Source organism: Excalfactoria chinensis, chromosome 4, assembly GCF_039878825.1.
Source record: "Excalfactoria chinensis isolate bCotChi1 chromosome 4, bCotChi1.hap2, whole genome shotgun sequence".
Lineage (NCBI taxonomy): Eukaryota > Metazoa > Chordata > Aves > Galliformes > Phasianidae > Excalfactoria > Excalfactoria chinensis.
Genome location: NC_092828.1, coordinates 51,317,337 through 51,334,883, shown reverse-complemented (window position 1 = coordinate 51,334,883; position 17,547 = coordinate 51,317,337). Strand labels below are relative to the sequence as shown.

The following is a 17,547-nucleotide window of genomic DNA, read 5'->3' as shown; positions in this document are numbered from 1 at the left end:
GTGTGTCTCACCAGTACACTGACACAAGGAAAGCTATGCCACTGTGCTGCTTCAGACAGAACCAGCCTCTCTGAGAGCCTGTAGTACCTCCATGCCCTCTCCAGCCTAATCTATTTGGGCCAAAATTAATTTAGGTTGAGTACAGGCTTGTGGTTTAATTGGATGCATTTAATTGGATCAGAAGTCAATGAGAAGAGAGAGTTTCAGGCTCTGTGGAATGCTGGATCAGCTTATGGCACATGCTTACTGGAAGGTCATTTTTTTGTGAGTTAATTAAAAAGAAAAAAAATTAAGGCATTTTCAGTTTCCCCTTGTAATCTATTTTTAGCCCACTCCTGGAACCTGCCTACAACCCACAGCAATTTTACAGTCAAGTTATCAGTTTCTGGAAATGTTAAACACTGACAGCTGCGTCCTTCCCTAACGGCATTGCTGTGTGTGTGCTCTGAGCCACGCCGCTGCTGCGGGGAGCGAGTGCAGTGCTGGACATGGAGTTGGCCTTGGGTAGCCAAGCTTAGGGACACTAACAGAGCTTGTGTGGTTCTTTGGCAGGGCAAAGATGGCGAGCCTGGCCTTGATGTAAGTAATATGAATGAACAATGCCTCACAATGGTAGGTAAGCGTCTTGCAAGAAACAGCTTACTGATAACCACGTTTCCATTAAGTTTGCATGCAGTACCTACAAAGAGTGCACTAAATGCTGCATTTGTTGTTTCCCTATGATAAAGGGATCCAAAGCTGTGCGGTGTATAGCCCTTGCCTACAGATCTCACCAGAAGTAATGCTTAGTAGTAAGAGTAGTTGCTCCTTTGGAAGTCACAATACTGCCACAGTCAAACCTGTGGCTCACCTGGAGCAGATCAAGGAGTTGCTAACATTTGATTAAGTAAATTTATCACTAAATAATAACAATTATTCCATAACTTCCAAGTGATGCATTTAAAATTGTAGACCCGTTTTTTGGCATGCTAAAAAAAGGCTTGCTGAACGCTTTTGCCTCTCATCCATGGAAATTCCTAACTTGGAGGAATCTCCTCCATAAACTCACACATAGGCAACAAAGCATGAACCGTTTTGAGTGATCTAATTCCTTTCCCTAACTAGCAAAATGACACTGCCAGACACCATGGACTTGTTTCACGTGCTCTCATGTGCATGCATGTCAGTGCACAAAGCACATGTACATATAAAGCATGGAGCAAGGTCACTTTTTTTGCACACTTTCCAAGAGTATTTAAAAGCTTAACCTGCATGCAAATAGAAGTCGACCTACCTTTGTCCCTTCTTTTTATAGGGTTTCCCTGGTCCTCGAGGAGAAAAGGGTGAAATAGGAGAAAAGGGAGAAAAGGTGACCACAGTGTTACTAACTGTTGCTTGGTTCCTTGGCCCAGTCAGCTCTGCTGTCTTTATTCCATAAATCATCCCATTAAACCTGATCTTTGTTTTCCCTGTGTGCCAAAAGGCAGCTCACAGATGCGCACTAAACAAAACCCCGTGTTAGAAGGATCATGAAAATTTATGCACAGAATGAGTGCTACCGAGTGCCAAAGCACAGCTTGTTCTTAGGCTCACTTTCTCCATTCATCCTACACTTGTTGAAAGTCCTTGTCAGCCTGAAACTTTCAATGCAGACATCATTGAAATGAGTCATTTTGGTAGTAATTTCATACAGGAGAGTCAGAGCCTCAGCAGAATGTTAGTGTAACTGCTGACCCCAGTGCACTGTGCCTTCACACACTGCCTGTCCCGTACCAAGTGGCAAAGGACAGGAACTGTGCTAATCTTTACAATTGGTAGTGGTTTGTTTACAGCTAAGAGAAGTACTCAGTGATGATCGTGGACAAATTAAATCTTACACTACATTTGTGGTAAACCAAACAGGGCTGGTAACAGAAGAGGCCTGATGTTATTTGCACTGTCCAGACACCGTGGCATGGAAATTTGTTCAGTAAAATGCAGTTTAGGACCAAAAGTGTGTAGAGAAAGAATCCCTTCAAAAAAGTTGAGATTAGCTAATTTCTAGTTAGATAACTTCAAATTGAAATGTAAAAGTTAATATCATGACTAAAACACTGTTGAGAGTGATGCACGTTTTTCACTGATATGTCTTGATAGGTGAGTAGCTCATTACCTCCGTTTTGAGAATAAATCCTAGGCCAGTGGTTTTTGTTTTAGCCTGTTGACAGCTCAACAGTAAAACTGTGTCAGTGTTTGCATTATGATGTCTGCTTAACTTGGCTGTAAAAAAAAAAAAAAAAAAAAGAAGAAGAAGAAGAAAAGAAAAAAAAAAAAAATCTAGCTCCCATTACTTCTATAAAATTACAGCCCAGGAACACTTTTCACCAAAATATTTGTACGGTTGGTTTTATATTTTCAAGTTTTATGAATGGAAGTCTATTTGTTTAAAAACATTTCTTATGTAATATATTCTGCTTCAGTAAAGAGGTTTTAGAAAACTGCTGAAAAGAGAATGGTGATTCAGATTCCACGTTCAACTTTCCTACTGCCAAAAAGGAAAAAGCTTTAAGAAAAGATGTTATGTGTGTAGGGCAGGGAGGGAGCCCTGATCCCAAAAGGGCAGCTGTCTCTTGATATAAGGGTTGGCAGAGGAGTACTGAGGTTTTACCAGGATGGCTGGGAAGGCATCATCCTATTCCGTTTACTCCCTGTGCTGCCACAGCTCTGCATGTGAGGCTGCATCTCCCTTATGTGAAAAGGCTGAGATTTGGAACTGTTCAGCCTGGAGAAGATTGAAAGGGGCTCTTATCAGTGCTTGTTAGTATCTAAAGGTGTCAAGAGAATGGGGCAGGGCTCTTTTCAGTGGTGCCCAGCAGCAGGATAAGAGGCAACAGGCACAAACTGTAACTTAAGAAGTTCCATATGAACACAAGGAAGAACTTCCTTATGGTGAGTGATGGAGCACAGGACCAAAATGCCCAGACATGTTCTAGAGTCTCCTTTTCTGGAGATATTCAAGACCCATCTAGACACTTTCCTGTGTGACCTGCTGTAGGAAACCTGCTTTAACAGGGGATTGAACTCTATGATCTCTAGAGGTCTCTTCCAACCTCAGCAATTCTGTGACTGGAGACTCTGCCAGCCATAGCTCTTTTACAGAAGTGCCACAAGCTGGCATTTCTATAGGCAATAAGGAAGGACAGGAAAGAAATCTTTTTTTTTTCATATTCATCTGCATGACTTTTCATGCTCTGTATTTCTTCTGGAGCTCTATAGGTCTTGGTAAGGACGTTAAGTACTTGAGGAGAGCTCAGTCCATGGGAAAACTGGTCAAGTCCTCAGGAACTCAGACTACTCTCTACACATATGAGCACTGAGTTGGTTCAAATAGGATCACAGGTTTGCCCTCCAAAGCTTTAAGTATAACTAGTCACCTGCTGACTTGTAACACAGCAAATTAATGAAATAGAGGTCCTAAAGATGTAAAGGAGTCAGAAATCAAACTGTAATATCTGTTCTGATAATCATTTTTGAAGTATGTCCATGCTCTGTGCTTACATCTACTGACAGTAAACATATCTGTGTTGCACTGAGCACAAACAAAGTGAGATTTGTTCCTGAAGCTGTTAAGATTCTGTGCTATAATGACACGCTTCTAGGTTTAATGTGAAAACCCAGCCAACTTAGTCTGTTTATACATCACAGCCTTACAATTTGGTACAGACGGGTAATGTTTGGGTTGCTTTTTTCTTAGTATCATCCTGAAACTTTTTGGCACACAGAAAAGATAAACAAGGGACTTTGTCTATCATATCACAAGTGTAATACATTTTGTTTACAGAAAAGATATTTTTTCATTTGAATGTGTCAAGTATGCTATGGTGCTGAATGAATAATGTGCTTTCCTCTCTATTTAAACATGTTACAGCTGATTATCTTTTATTTGTCTTAAAATATATATATATATGCTTTTTCTGTTTGTGAATGAATTAAGACTTTCTGTGCTTGTGTGGTGCTACTTAGATGTCTGTTTACTATGCTTCACCAAAACCAACCTGCCTTTCCAAAGGGGCATCCCTTCCTTCTCCTTCTATCTTCATCCCCCATAATTCCCCTGTCTTTTTTAGCCTTTTCCTCACAAATAAAATCCTCCCAATAGCCACAACCTCGCTTGCTGGTTCTCCAATGTCATACTAATTTTCCTATGACTATTTTTCCCGTTTCCTTGTGATATTCCTGATTCACTCATCCTTCCTATCCCATTTTTTACAATTGCAGCCCAATTTGTTGTTCTTTTTTAACTGAACCTTTTTTGATTTTTGTGAATTTGAGAGCAAGCCTGAAACTCATTTACCATTGTGATCAACTGGTGTGAAATCGATTAGAAAATGAACTCTCTAAACATCTTATACTGCTTGAAGGTGAGGTCATTTATGCAGGTAGCTTTATTGAAGGAATCAACTCATTCCATGAGTAATTAAAGCACTGGAAGGTTGTATGGGAGATTGGTAATCACAGCCTGAACCTCTGATTAATCAGCTGAGGCAAGTATGGGGTCAGCTGTGGGAGCACAGGTGAGAGTGATGTAGCTGTGCTCCCGGGAGGGGTGGAGTTTGACTCCATCCCCTCTGAGACCTCATTTAAGGGCTGACTCCCGCTGGAGCAGTATCTCTTGGAGATCGCTCACCAGGGAGGACTGCCCCAGCTGCTTCAGTCAAGGCACCACCATTGGTGAGTTTTTCCTTTACTTATTCACTTATACCTTCTGTACATTTTGTTTCCATCTGTACATTAAAAACCAATACAAAGGTTTACATTTAAAAAGAAAATTCAGTTTAAAATCAAAGGACTTGTACAGTAAAATGAGTAGATGAAACGCTCTCTGCTGTTGGAAAAACATTTAAATAGAAATTAAACCAAGATTTGTCAAACATCAGGCTATTCAAATAAAAGAACTCTAATGATCCCTTTTAGCTAGTTTATGGTCTCAAGTCATTATGAACTCTTTGAAAGTGCCACAGAACCTCTCCATCAAGCAGTCTGGGTGCTTTGATTCCTCTAACAGGGTTTGAAATAAAGGATCCCATTGTATTTATAGTGACAGGAGTGCACCTTTGGTGATGGCAGCAGGTTTCCATGGACATAACCAAGAATAGGATTTGTCCCAGACTCTTATCAGAGTGCAGGAGGTCAATTCAGCAAAGGATGTACCAGGCCAAGTTTACCTTTGATGTGACATCATAGCCCTTGACAGAATTCTGCCAGTGACTGACGGTACCATCCCTTCTGAACTTTCAGAGAAACTGTGCCAGTGTCATCCACTCTTGCAAAGCTTCTTTTGACTTGTGACAAATCTTCTGAAGAAGCTGACGAATCTATGTGCACTTCAGAACTGTCATTTAGAGCAAATAGGAAACCTCTCATTTTGGACTCTGGAGTTGGGGGGATTTGCAGATTCACTTCTATCTGGAGAGATCAGTGATTTCAAGCCCTGTTTTAGGATTCAAAACATTCATGATACTGACAGGAAATGTCAACAACGCAAACTAATACCGACTGATTGCAGTTCTTGCTTGTGATCATATAATTTATTTTTCCACATAATGCACCAACCAAACCAGAACACAGTGGTAAGTGTCCTTTCAGCTCTCCATTGGCTTAAAAAGAAAAACACAAACTTTTCAACCAATCTTTATTTTATTTTTTTCCAAAAGAATGAAACATGTTTTATCCAAACCATTGTATCCACAGGGGGAAAAGGGAAAGAAAGGCAAAAAGGGGCCTAAAGGGGAGAAAGGAGAACAGGGTGCTCCTGGATTAGATGCACCTTGCCCATTGGTACGTCTCATTTGTGTATTGGACAACTGATCATCCTGCTATAGATTGATGGAATAAGAAATGAGGGGAGAGGAACAAGCACCACCTAGTGTGTCACCTGTTGCACTTGTTAACGCAGCATTATCTCAAGATTCACAAATTCGGAAACAGAGTTGTTTTTTCAACCTCCTAATTTGGTTTAAAGCAATGGAGTTAAGGCCTTCAAGCAAGACTTGGTTGTTGCTTTTTTTTCTCATTATTTTCTGCTGAATGTTGAAAAAGGACCAAATTCAGTGTGGGCCAGAGTCCCTGACCCCACACATGGAAACTACACTGCTGTGAACTTGCTCCTCTTGCCTCTCTGATGTTATTTGTTTGCTCCAGCTAAGTCAGTAACGAAGGCATTTCCTTGACAGTAACATTGCAAGTTAATCTTTACAAACAGGGATTCCGTGGAATTAAGGGGGAAAAAGGGGAGCCAGGCCAGCCTGGCCTGGATGGGCTGGATGCCCCTTGCCAATTGGTACAGTATTTCTCTTTCCTACCAACCCTGCATGCGGTTCCTTTTGTTTGTATTCAGCCGTTCTTAATGTAAAGTAATGTATTTCTGAGTCGACTTTACATTACTCACATAACACATGCATGTGCATGAATAAACCAGCTGCTTTGGTGATCGTAACCATAAAGAAAGAGCACACTATCCTGCTGACGCCTCAGCCCTAACTTTCAGCAGTTTGCTCCCACATCACATGGCAATTTATAAGTTTGCATCCTTCCTACATTTTCCCTGAGGATTGTTTGTTTTCCTCCCAAAATGCCTACTGCCTTACTGACCCCGAACCCAAGTCTTTGTAGAACCCCAGCACAATCACCACTTCTAATCAAGTCTGATGACTTCCATCTGCACTGGCTCAGTTTCAAACCCTCGCCCACCCAAGAGCTGCTCTGCACCCTGGGCTTCCTTTCAAATCCATGTCATTGAGGGGGCATGTTTTCAGGATTTGGCCAAAATGAGTTTTATATAAAGAATCAGAAAAAATATAATTTTGGAAAACCAAGTCATGGGTTTCCAGAAAGCAAAGCTGGATGGAGCCTGACCTCTCAGATCTTACACAAGCAATAACTTTGGTGTCTGGTCTGTTCATCGAATAGTATTTAAATAGATTTGGAAAGGAAAAGCTTACCTGAAGTTTGTAAGAGGATAACAGTCTGCTGCCCAAACCCTCACTGTCTTCGTTATTTAATGTCTCCAATTTAATGGTCTTACCCTTGGAACTTACCTTCCTGCAATACACACAACACTTCCCACTCTATGTTAGCATGAATTCAAGTTCCCACCTATACTAAAATTCTACTCGTTGACCCTCTCCCTTGTACCAATCTGGCAACACTGATTTAATGTCAAAGTAAGTTTAAATTATTTTCCATTTAAAAACGAAACAAACAGGCAAGCAGTCCTACATACACCTTTTCTAAAGAAGCAAGGAAGAATTCTTTTTAATTGTTCATGGTGAAATTTGATCTGCATGTTCTGATACTGTTTGTTGGTTAAGCACGGTTCTCTAAGATGAATGTTAAATCAAGTACATTTTCTTTCAACTATACTTCTTCTAATTTAAGGTCAATGAATTTTAATCTTAAATACATAGACTCTAAGATTAGTCCGTGCTCCATTTTGTTTGCTTCTACTTAATGGTAACCATGCCTCATATATTTTGTTGGGGATAATCAAGCATGCTTTTGTAATTTAAAAATGTTTCTGTCTCTTTATTATCATTTATATCTGGAGGCTCACTAACAGTTGGTGATGAATGAAAATATATTTCATTTATAGGTTCTTACCATAATAAGCTGCTAAGCAAGCAGCATGGTTTCTTGCTTTAGGCAGCAAGCCATTCCCATCAGAATACATGGATGCACACTGAATAATTCTCATTAATCGGTTTGTGTGCAAATCCACGAAAGAAGTGTTATTATTCTTTGTTCTAAAAAATGTCAAAATCTGAACTTTTTGCTGCTCAGGTATCATCTATTAATGTGATATGTACTCCTACTTTTGTGTGTATGACTCTTTGATGGGTAAGCCCTATGTAGCTATGTAAGCTGGAATTAGTACTATGAAAACCTGCATTATTAGGGTCAAAAATTGGTCTGATCTTAGTGGGTGCATAGAGATGTGTGAAAGTAGGGTAGTGACAGAAAAGAAATGGTGCAGCACTTGCTAACCCCAACAGTGCTGTGTCATTCAGGATTGTTCAGACTTTAAGATTTTGCTGCTGCATTCAAAAGCTAGGACTGAAGTGAACAGAACAGATCATTCCCAAATTTGAGTCTTGCTATCTTATCATTGAAGTAGCTTTGTACCAGGGGCCCAGAAAAGCAATACCCTCCAGATAAAAGTGATAATGGTTTTTGTTCATTGATCTTCTATATCCAGCTGTAGACTGTTGTGAATGACAGATTATATTTAAAATAATAAGTTGCTCTGGCAGCAATAGAAAAGTGATTGAACTGTTCTTGCAATTAGATAAGCAGTAAAATAGCATCTTTATGGCTGCGAGGCATGTATGTATTTACAGGGTAAACCACCCCTCCTGTGGCTTTTTCTTCACCTTGAGAACAGGAGAGAGAAAGTTAGGAAGCTACCTGTTTGATAAAAAGGCAAAGCTGCTCCAACTGTTCTAACAGATGCAGGCAGAATAACTGTGCTATCAAACCTAACTGCACTCTTTCTATTTTTCTTCTCCCGTGGAAACAGGGACCTGATGGATTACCAATGCCGGGCTGTTGGCAAAAGGTAGGATGGGTAGAACTGTTCTCCCCAGGGCAGCATGTCCTTGGCACAAAAAAACCCCATCACAGTCATACTGAGGAATACTTTAGATCCTCTTAGACATCTCGACATGTGCAGCAACACAAAATAAGACCTCTCCGTAACCATAGTTGGTGCAATGAGGTTTTAATGGATAGAGTAGTATCTCACTGAGGCAGAATTTTAGAAACAGCTGCTGTTATATTTCTGGAAAGTCTAAAATGTTTCTGTATGAAGAGTCGCACATCCTTTAGTTTCAGCACATGGTTGTTGCTTCCAGTTCTTTATAAAAGCTCATGCGTAGGGTATTTTTATCAAGCATTTACTTTGCTCTATTACAACACTATTTTTCAGGGAAATCTTAGAAGAACAGTGCATCCTGCCCTTGTCTGCCTTACCTTTCCGTTGAACACGTTCTCCCATTTGTTATGTTTTACACTAATAATAATTGTGTAATTAGTAATATTACTTTCACACTAATGTTAGTGGCAGCATGTTTTAGTGTAGCTTTAACTTAGATGGTGCTACTTTTAAAAACAGACTGAGAAAAGATGTAGGTGAAGCAATACATGAGAAAAAATAAAGCCAGAGTACAATCCTGGCTGAATTTATAGCTGAAGAGTCCCTGGTGCTACTCTTAAAATTCTGCCATACCTATGTATTTGAAATAGAAATCAGAAATACTGGTTTACTAACCTGATCAATCTGTGTCTCTTTTTGTCTCTGCAGTGATGAATCTAACCTTACGAGCATGAAGTTGTGTATATAGTGCTCCACTTTTTGTATTTATAGTTGAAAATGGAAAATTTGATTTTACAAGTCTGAGAGATGTTTACATGTAGCTGCTTCTACTTGTTTGCAATAGTCCATGTGTACATCTTTTTTCACTTACATCTGCAGTTAAATGATACATAACTGCAGGACAAACCTGCAAGATTCTCTCTCTAGAGATACCTATACAGCGATCAATAACATAAATCTGATTACTCCTGTAAATTCTTATATTTTGGCTTGTGGACCTGCATGGACAGTGAGTGCCATGAAGTAGTTTACAAGAAATTGTGACCAAATAAGAGCTAAATGCTATGAAATGTACTGTACCAGCTGCCATTGGAGTTTACTGACTTGGCTTCCATGTCCATCTTAAATGCTTCACTGATTCATGCCACTACATCTGCTTCTACAGACTAAAAGCATGAGTTTGTGTGCCAAACCTGCTTGTTGTGTGATCACATCACTTGCTAAATGGCTGCTCATGGTGACCTTTGATTCCAGCTTCTGAATTGTTTCCTTTTGTCATCTCAAGGGAGTCACACCATGGCTTATTGCTAAAAAGAGATAAAGCAGAGGAGGATAGAAAGAGGCCTTGAATTTTTTGGGAACACAGTTCCGACTGCAGGTGGATGGCCTCCAGCCTAGTGGGTCCTGCCTGTCAATCAACATCGGTTTGCCTTGCACTGCTCACAGTCATGAAGACATTCGCGATAGGCCCTGTCGAGTGCTTAATCAAGGAGGAGGGAAGTTTGGAGAAGAAACCAGGCTTCTCTGTGGGTTGTTTGGAAAGGTTACAGAGATGCTGCAGGGATCGCCTGAGACCAGAAGCTTCTCAGCCTTACTCAAGGATTGGCACAGCCTGTGCTGTGTTTGTTGTATTTGGGGACTGCTGAAGGAAGAAGCGTCCTTGAGACAGGGACGAATTGGAATATCCTCCCTGGGAGGATAATAGAACTGACCAGAACTGTGCGTACCATGGTGTGGTTTTCAAGTGATGCGATTTAAATGACATAAAACTAGCTGAACTTCTCTGCAGAATTTTGGAAGCTATGGTTAGTTTTCCTGTAACAGTTGCCATGAAGGATACATTTCAATAATCTATTCAACATTTGTGGTGTTGGCATTGAAGGAAATACTTCAAGTCACACGTTCATCTTGTTTCAGTATTAACTATTTTTTTTTTCCTTTACAATCTTTAAAGCCTTTAAATGTAAGAAAGAAAAGAGTTTATTTTTGTTTCACAGGCTGACTTACTCACCTTGTTGTTTTTCTGCTGTTGTGATGACCTTCGTGGACATTGTCACCCATAAAACATTGGAGAGAAATAAGTCTGTGATGGCTGCTGCACATGTCATCACACCACACTGCTCCAGCTGTGGTTATTTCTCCTGTTCAGGTGATGAGGTTTCTAGAGGTACATTGGAAAAGTTTTCCTTCTATGTTTTTTTTTTCTTCTTTTTATTACTAGAAATACTTAATTCATGCACATTTGTATATTTTATGCCTCAAGGATTTTCTTTTCCAGTTTTGAGTCTTCATATGGTGCACTGTAGATGGAGAGACTAGTCTGAGAGATGGTGCCATATTTGACAGATGGGAATCCTTTTTTATATCACTTCAGTTTCTAGTAGATAGTAGGATGATCACAAACTTTTTTAGTTACTTTTCTGAGCGTTGTCTTTCATATGTAGACCAAAACTAAAATCGAGGAAGACAGGCTGTCTCCATCCACATGTGGGCATCTTGCCCTCTTGGAATACGCATTTTTTTTCTTGCTCAGTCCTTTCGAAGTTGTGAAGATAGGGACCTGCTGTAGTTGCACTTTTCGAATGGCTTTTCAATGTCAGGTCGATATGTAGCCGCTCTGATGCTGTCTTTCACTCCGCTAAAAATTTATTGCCATCTTGGTGTATCAGAGACAAGAACAGATTTTCTTGGGGGTAGAAATCTTTCACAGATTTTTTTTTTTCTAAAGATTATTCTAGTGGCCTCTATCTAATAGTACCTTACTAACAATAACAAAAGTCCAACATTATTTGTGTGTATATATATACATAATATAATATTTATATATATATATATTTACGGCTCAATCCCATCTTTCCAACAGTAAGATATAAAAAAAAAATGTTCACATATATGAGGAAAAATACTTTTATTTGCTTAAATTTTCAGAAATGCAAGAATGAATCTATTTGAATAATTACACTTACAGTAATAAATGCCTTCACATGTCATAAGGTCTTGTTAACGGAGTGCTACAACACTAATGTGAGCAAGGGACTTCCCACAAAGGGGACAAGAGGAGCGTCATGTATAAATCATGATTGATTGAGTTGCCAGATTGCTTCTGCTTGTTTAAGAAGCACCGTCTCAAAAAAGCAGTGCTGAGGAGCAAGCTGCTCTCCTGACAAGAAGCAGCTCCTTACGCCTATGCCCTGACTTGGTATGGTTTGGGCTACCTATATTACAGATGTGAAGACAAGCAGTTGCATGTTTTTTTTATAAAATATCAAATACTGGCAATCATACATTAAGATCAGATTTATTTATATTTGAAAAGTCCCTCTAAGTATTCAAGTGGAAAATAAAGTGGGATGCTTATTATTTGGATAGACGTCATTTGGCGACGCCATATTGAGAGTGTCTGCAAACACAACGTACTTGTTTCAAGAAATAGCAACAAAAAGAGCTATGCATTTGCATGCTGTCATTAGCACTTTGATATTTTTTAAAACTGTATGTCTCTATTTTTAAACTGTCCTGATAGCATCCATTTCTATATGCCTCAATAAAGCCAGCAGAACTTTGGTTCACAGTTTCTTCATTCAGGAAAGAAGTTTTATAGACTCCACTGTTAAATATTAGTCAAAACTCATTTCCCCTCAAGCTCCTTGACAGAGCCCACTGATGAAACACTTAAACACCTTTACTCACTTTCTTTTCCATCTTGCAAAATGATTTCTTTCTTTAGCTCCTGCCACATAGGAATAAGGAATACTGTTGTCGTTTTTCTGGTTGTTATATTGTTTTTGCTTTTGTTTTCAAATAATCTAATTTTTAAAGCCTACTGTTCGTTTTCATGGAAAGTTCATTCCATACAAAAGACCATGGTGGATAGCAGATAATTTCACAGATTAAACTATACAGATTTGATGCTAAGATTTGCATGAAATATTTGTGTCTTGAAAGATTTACTGGGAATGAAACCTGACAGTATCTAGAAAACTTGTGTTCAGTACAAAAAGAAAAGAAAAAAAAAATGGGGCAGGGGGAGCTGAGTTTAATATTTCATCAAGAGAAGCACCCTGTGAAGACTTGCAACATGTTTATTTTCTAAAAAGCAATTGCTTTTGGTGCTAGTATATCTTTTTTTCTTTTCAGGGCAAAGCTGCATCTTGAACCATCTTGTGTGTTGTATCTTTTAGTAGCATTCCTCCAAATAGATAATTATTTGCTTTGCTTAGTTGGGACAGGAGCATCTTTTTAGTTGTAGAAATGTGTAGTGGTGTTAGTCTACATCATTTCTACACCCCTGACCTTTTCAGGTATGATTAGTTCTTTTTTCTTTGAGAGTTATCAGTACTTGTTTCATATGAAGTTTTGTAAGCATCTGTTACTCAAGTGTAGCATAACCACATTGTGCAGAACTCCTGCTTCAGAAGCAGTAAGTCTTTTAAGCACTGTATGAAATATGTCTGACATTGTTCCTTGTCTTCATATTTATAGGTTAGTATATGGGGAACCTTTTTCAGGATGTTTTGGACACTTATTTTTCTTCCTGTGAGATAAAGCATGACATTTTAACTCATGGAACAAATATACAATGTCTTTTTGATCTTTATTTTTATTTATTGCTGATTTTGATGTCACATTCTGGTATTGTATCGAGGCAGAATGACGCTCTTCATCCAGTTCAGATACTTTTTTTGTCTACCAATTAAGTATTATGAACGAGTTGCAGAATAATCAAATCAGTATACTTGCACATGTGTAAAGTATTCTATTTAAAAAGGGGTTAGTCTTGTGGCAAGATAACTTTGGATCCATTAAGAGTTAGCTGTAAAAGCATGTGTGTGGGTATTTGTTACTCAGTCGTGCCAATGGAAAAGTTGATGCAACGCCAATGGAAACAAGTGGTCTTTGTGGGAAGGTTGTGTAAGGCTTGGGGCTGTGTCAGGACCCTGGACACAGACAGCATTTAGGGTTGCACTGGCTGCTGCACAGCTGGAATTTTACACCTGTGCTCAGCCATACCTCGCTTTCCCTAGCACCAGAGCAAGGAGAGTGACACATCCTTCCCTTGCAAAGACCATTTTGAGTAGTAACAAGGGGAATATTAGCAACTTTGGGTGGTTTTTAAACACTGCTGGCTGCCTAAATCAGGCAAAACACTTTGCTCACTACTGTCAGTAAAAGCTGCAGATCCACTCTCAAATGTGATCAAGATGCTGGAAAACACACAGTAGTTGACTTTCAAGTTTCCTGTTCTCTGCTACTTAACCACCTTAAATTTCATTTGCAAATCTCTTGTGTTTTACCTAAAGAGAGACCTGAATTTTTACACTGTAGAGGATACAAATCACTGCTATCTACAACAACAGTGGTCTGATTTTTAGTCATAGCAAAATAATATTCCATTTCAGTGACCAGAATCATGACTAACACCTGACTTGCTCTTTTTTTCCCTTTCTGCAACTTACTTTTATGAATCTGAATGTTGCTGTAATGTATAAATGAAGGTTTTCTTGCATCCTCTGTAACTGAAGTATTTTACATGGTGGTTGGAGTCATTAAATGATGTTGGAAACAAGTGCCTGCCACCATCACTTCTAATAGAATTTGAGAAAGATACTCCATGAAACCAGTGGAGTTCGTATTGAAAAAAGAAGAAAAAAAAAAAGAAAAAAAGAAAAAAGAAAAAGAAAAAGAAAAAAAAAGGAGTTGGAGTGATGTTTTACTTTAGTTCTATTTTTAAGGTGCATCCAGTTATCAGTGCTGCTTGGAAATGGAATTTTCTTTGGAAAACAGGGGGCCTTAACTTAACCTGGGACCGTTAGTGTTTTACTTGTTTCTATTTAAAAAGGAAATGGTATGAATTTCCCAGATACCATTGGTACTTGCACACTTCTCAGAAGTATTATGAAGAGCTGGGCTGGTGGAAGGATGTTTTACATATTGTTAACATATATGTGGATATTCTTATATTATTGTACATGTTTGGGAAAATATCACACAACTTTAAAAGTGTTACAAAGATGTATGTATCTGACTTTTTCCTTTGGAAAATATTATATATTTTTATTTGTATTTTTTACTTTTTTAAGTTCATCTATATGTGCAGTTATTTTTGTATTGCAAGTGGTCTCATAAATGCAGTAGAGGAGATAAATTACGAAGAAAAGGAATTTGGCAAGGATTACACTGCTTTGGCAGGGGGGTGGGGGAGGGAACACATAGGTCAGTACCACATTATCAATCCTATAAATATTTGGAGTGTCTTAGCCCTGTAAATACGTCCCAAGACTTCTTTTGATGAGTTGCATAAAGAATTGCAAGGTTTTAATCACCCGTTTTAATTTGTTGTTAATTACCACTTTATTGTGGCCTCTGGTCCTGACTTAATTGAACCTGCTCAAACAGCATGCTTTTGTTTGTATTATTAAAATTTCTCCTTGTTGTTTTTCAGTTGTATGCTGTTTTGTTTTCTTTAGTTTTGTACTTTGGATTTTGTTTCTTGCTTGTGAGAAGTTGATCTTCAGAATTATTTTTACACTATTTATGATTTATTTTCATAATGTAAAAAGTGTGTAATTATTAAAATATCAATTCAATTATTGGTGCTGATTTGCATAGTTACAAAGTTCTTTGTGTTGCTGCAAAAAAAAATGCTCTTGTTTGTCCACAATGGAAAAAGTTTGTGCTAATTTGCAATTTGAAATCTAGTGTGGGTTGTGTAAGTCGGTATTCACATCAGCACAGAAATCAGGGCCTTGACAACATGTTGTATTTTTCTACAGTGCACAATAAAAAGACCACTCACCTTGCTCTCCCATTCTTAATATACATGTGGCACTAAGGGACACGGTTAGCAGGCACAATGAGGATGGGTCAGCATTTGGACTAGATGATCTTACAGCTCTTTTCCAGTCTTAAACTGTAGAGCATCTCCTCACTCACCCTCCTTACAGAGGGTAAGAGTTCAAACTGCTGCTTAAGCATCGTAGGGCCCAGAGAAATCTGAAAATCACCAGTGGATCCTTTCTGTAATATTGAAGATGAAAAATAAACCTGAACTGCTGAGAAATAGATACACAAAGGGACTGTGTCACAAGCAATGGTATCCATTAGGGAAAATGAACGTCTGGTCTGTTTTACTACGAATCTGCTTTGCTCAAAAAAATTGAGACATAAACCTTATTACAAAATGGTATATTTTCAAAAGCATCATGTTCTCAGAGGACATATTTTTGTAGGAGTCTCTGAGCAAGGGACATTTTTGGAAGAACCAGACATTGGGCAGCAGCTGTAACCTCTTCAAAGCATTATTTAAATGTTTGGGTCTTCTAAATCTCCAAATATTTCAGACAAAGAAAACACTCCCCCTTTTTTTTTCCTTTCCTTCACCTCAAAAATGTATTCATTCTAGACTGTAAGAAAGAATGAGCACCATGGGGTTTTGACATCCCTTCTTAACTCTTGATAATCTCTCTAAATGTATGTTAATCTTATCTAGCTCTTAGGGGTACTAAAAATAGTTCTGCTCCATTTCCCAGAGGAGGTGCTCAGTGCTTAACATACCCAGTGTCCCCAGCAAGGCTGAGGGCAGATGTTCTCTGGGAGCTGCACGTAGTCCTTGCTTTTGCTGCAGTCACTCTCGGCATTTTCTCTGGACCGGCTTCTCTTGTCATTTTGACTTTTTGTTGTTGTTTTTCTGTAGAGAAGGAAGAGTGGTTCTTGGTTCTGCTGCAGCTGTACTGTCAAGAAACAAACAAAAAGCAAGTTGGAGCTGGATGTTGGGCCCCCAAACTGCAGCACAGCTCTGGGCCTGCCCCATCCTGGCACTGTGTGGATGTGTTAGATGGGTTTTTTTTTACTCTTTAAGAACTTATCCCATAATATACCTACTTTCAGCAGTGCACGTTTAGCCCAGCATCACTTTGTTAGCACAAGGTCAACCACTCTGGATATTTCCAGCCTTTATTTCCACTCCCAGATCCGCAGCTGCTCTGTTGTTAACCAAGCTCTGTCTGCAGCATATGATTTATTTCCAGTGTGGTAGCAAACCACAAGTTCTGACCACTGCTGAAGCTACCTCCCTGTTACTTTTCAACATCAGACTCCCTCTGAAGTCACCTCAGTTAACCCATCTACTATAGGCTTTTCATTCTACTGCACTGATGGGATGTTGACTTGACTTTTCTCTGCCACTGTGTGTCCCTACCTCACCCAACTTCACCTGGAGGTTCGATTCTAACAACAAAAATAAATGTTAACATAATAAAAGGACAACACAAGAAGCTGACAAAACCTTCGCGTTCCAGCAAGTACTAGCAACCACACCCAAATCAATGTGAAAAACAAAACAAGGGAATGCCAAAGCATTCAAGTCATGTTCCCACAAACACAATCTTTCCGTCTTCCCAGGGTTACGAACTCGTCTGCTTTTCCATTGAGGTCTGCTGGTTCCCAGTCTTGAGTGCTCACAGGACACCCTTTTCCTGTCTGCAGGAGAAAAATACACTGCTTCTAAGTGCTTGCTCTAAAGTCAGAGCTTAGATGTTTCACATGCATGTGTGTACATTAATATACATGGACTGTATTTTGCAAGAAAATACCACACACAAAGCTGCAACAGGAGAGCATGTTCTGCCAGTGTAGCTGTACTCAATGTGCTGTAATTTGTGTCTGAAGTCAAAAGTGGTCACAGCTCCTGTCACATCAATTAAGGTGCAGGTCTGTGATGTGCGTATGCCAAGACATAATGTTCGGTACTAATGAACACGCTTATCATTTTTGTATGTACAGATTACAGCGTGGCTGAGTATTCTAAGCAATCATGCTCTCTTGTTGGCATCACCTTTTGTCTGGCTGCTCCCTCCTGGAACAACGAGTACCTGGCAATTTTTCATGTGCTTGTAGGAGCTTTCCTGTCTGTGGCACAGTCAGTGTTGTGACGTAACCAA

At 39.2% G+C, this 17,547-nt stretch overlaps 1 protein-coding gene across 1 annotated transcript in view; it reads left to right on the top strand.

Annotated features, from left to right (window-relative positions):
- COL25A1 (collagen type XXV alpha 1 chain) overlaps positions 1 to 15,403 on the top strand; it is a 279,646-nt gene extending 264,243 nt beyond the window's left edge. The window contains exons 33-37 of the mRNA XM_072335135.1: positions 553 to 579; positions 1,295 to 1,348; positions 6,221 to 6,298; positions 8,534 to 8,572; positions 9,317 to 15,403. Coding sequence (XP_072191236.1) covers positions 553 to 579; positions 1,295 to 1,348; positions 6,221 to 6,298; positions 8,534 to 8,572; positions 9,317 to 9,319 — 201 coding nt within the window. The 3' untranslated portion in view covers positions 9,320 to 15,403. The remainder of the gene's footprint in view (positions 1 to 552; positions 580 to 1,294; positions 1,349 to 6,220; positions 6,299 to 8,533; positions 8,573 to 9,316) is intronic.
- The last annotated feature ends 2,144 nt before the right edge of the window (positions 15,404 to 17,547 follow it).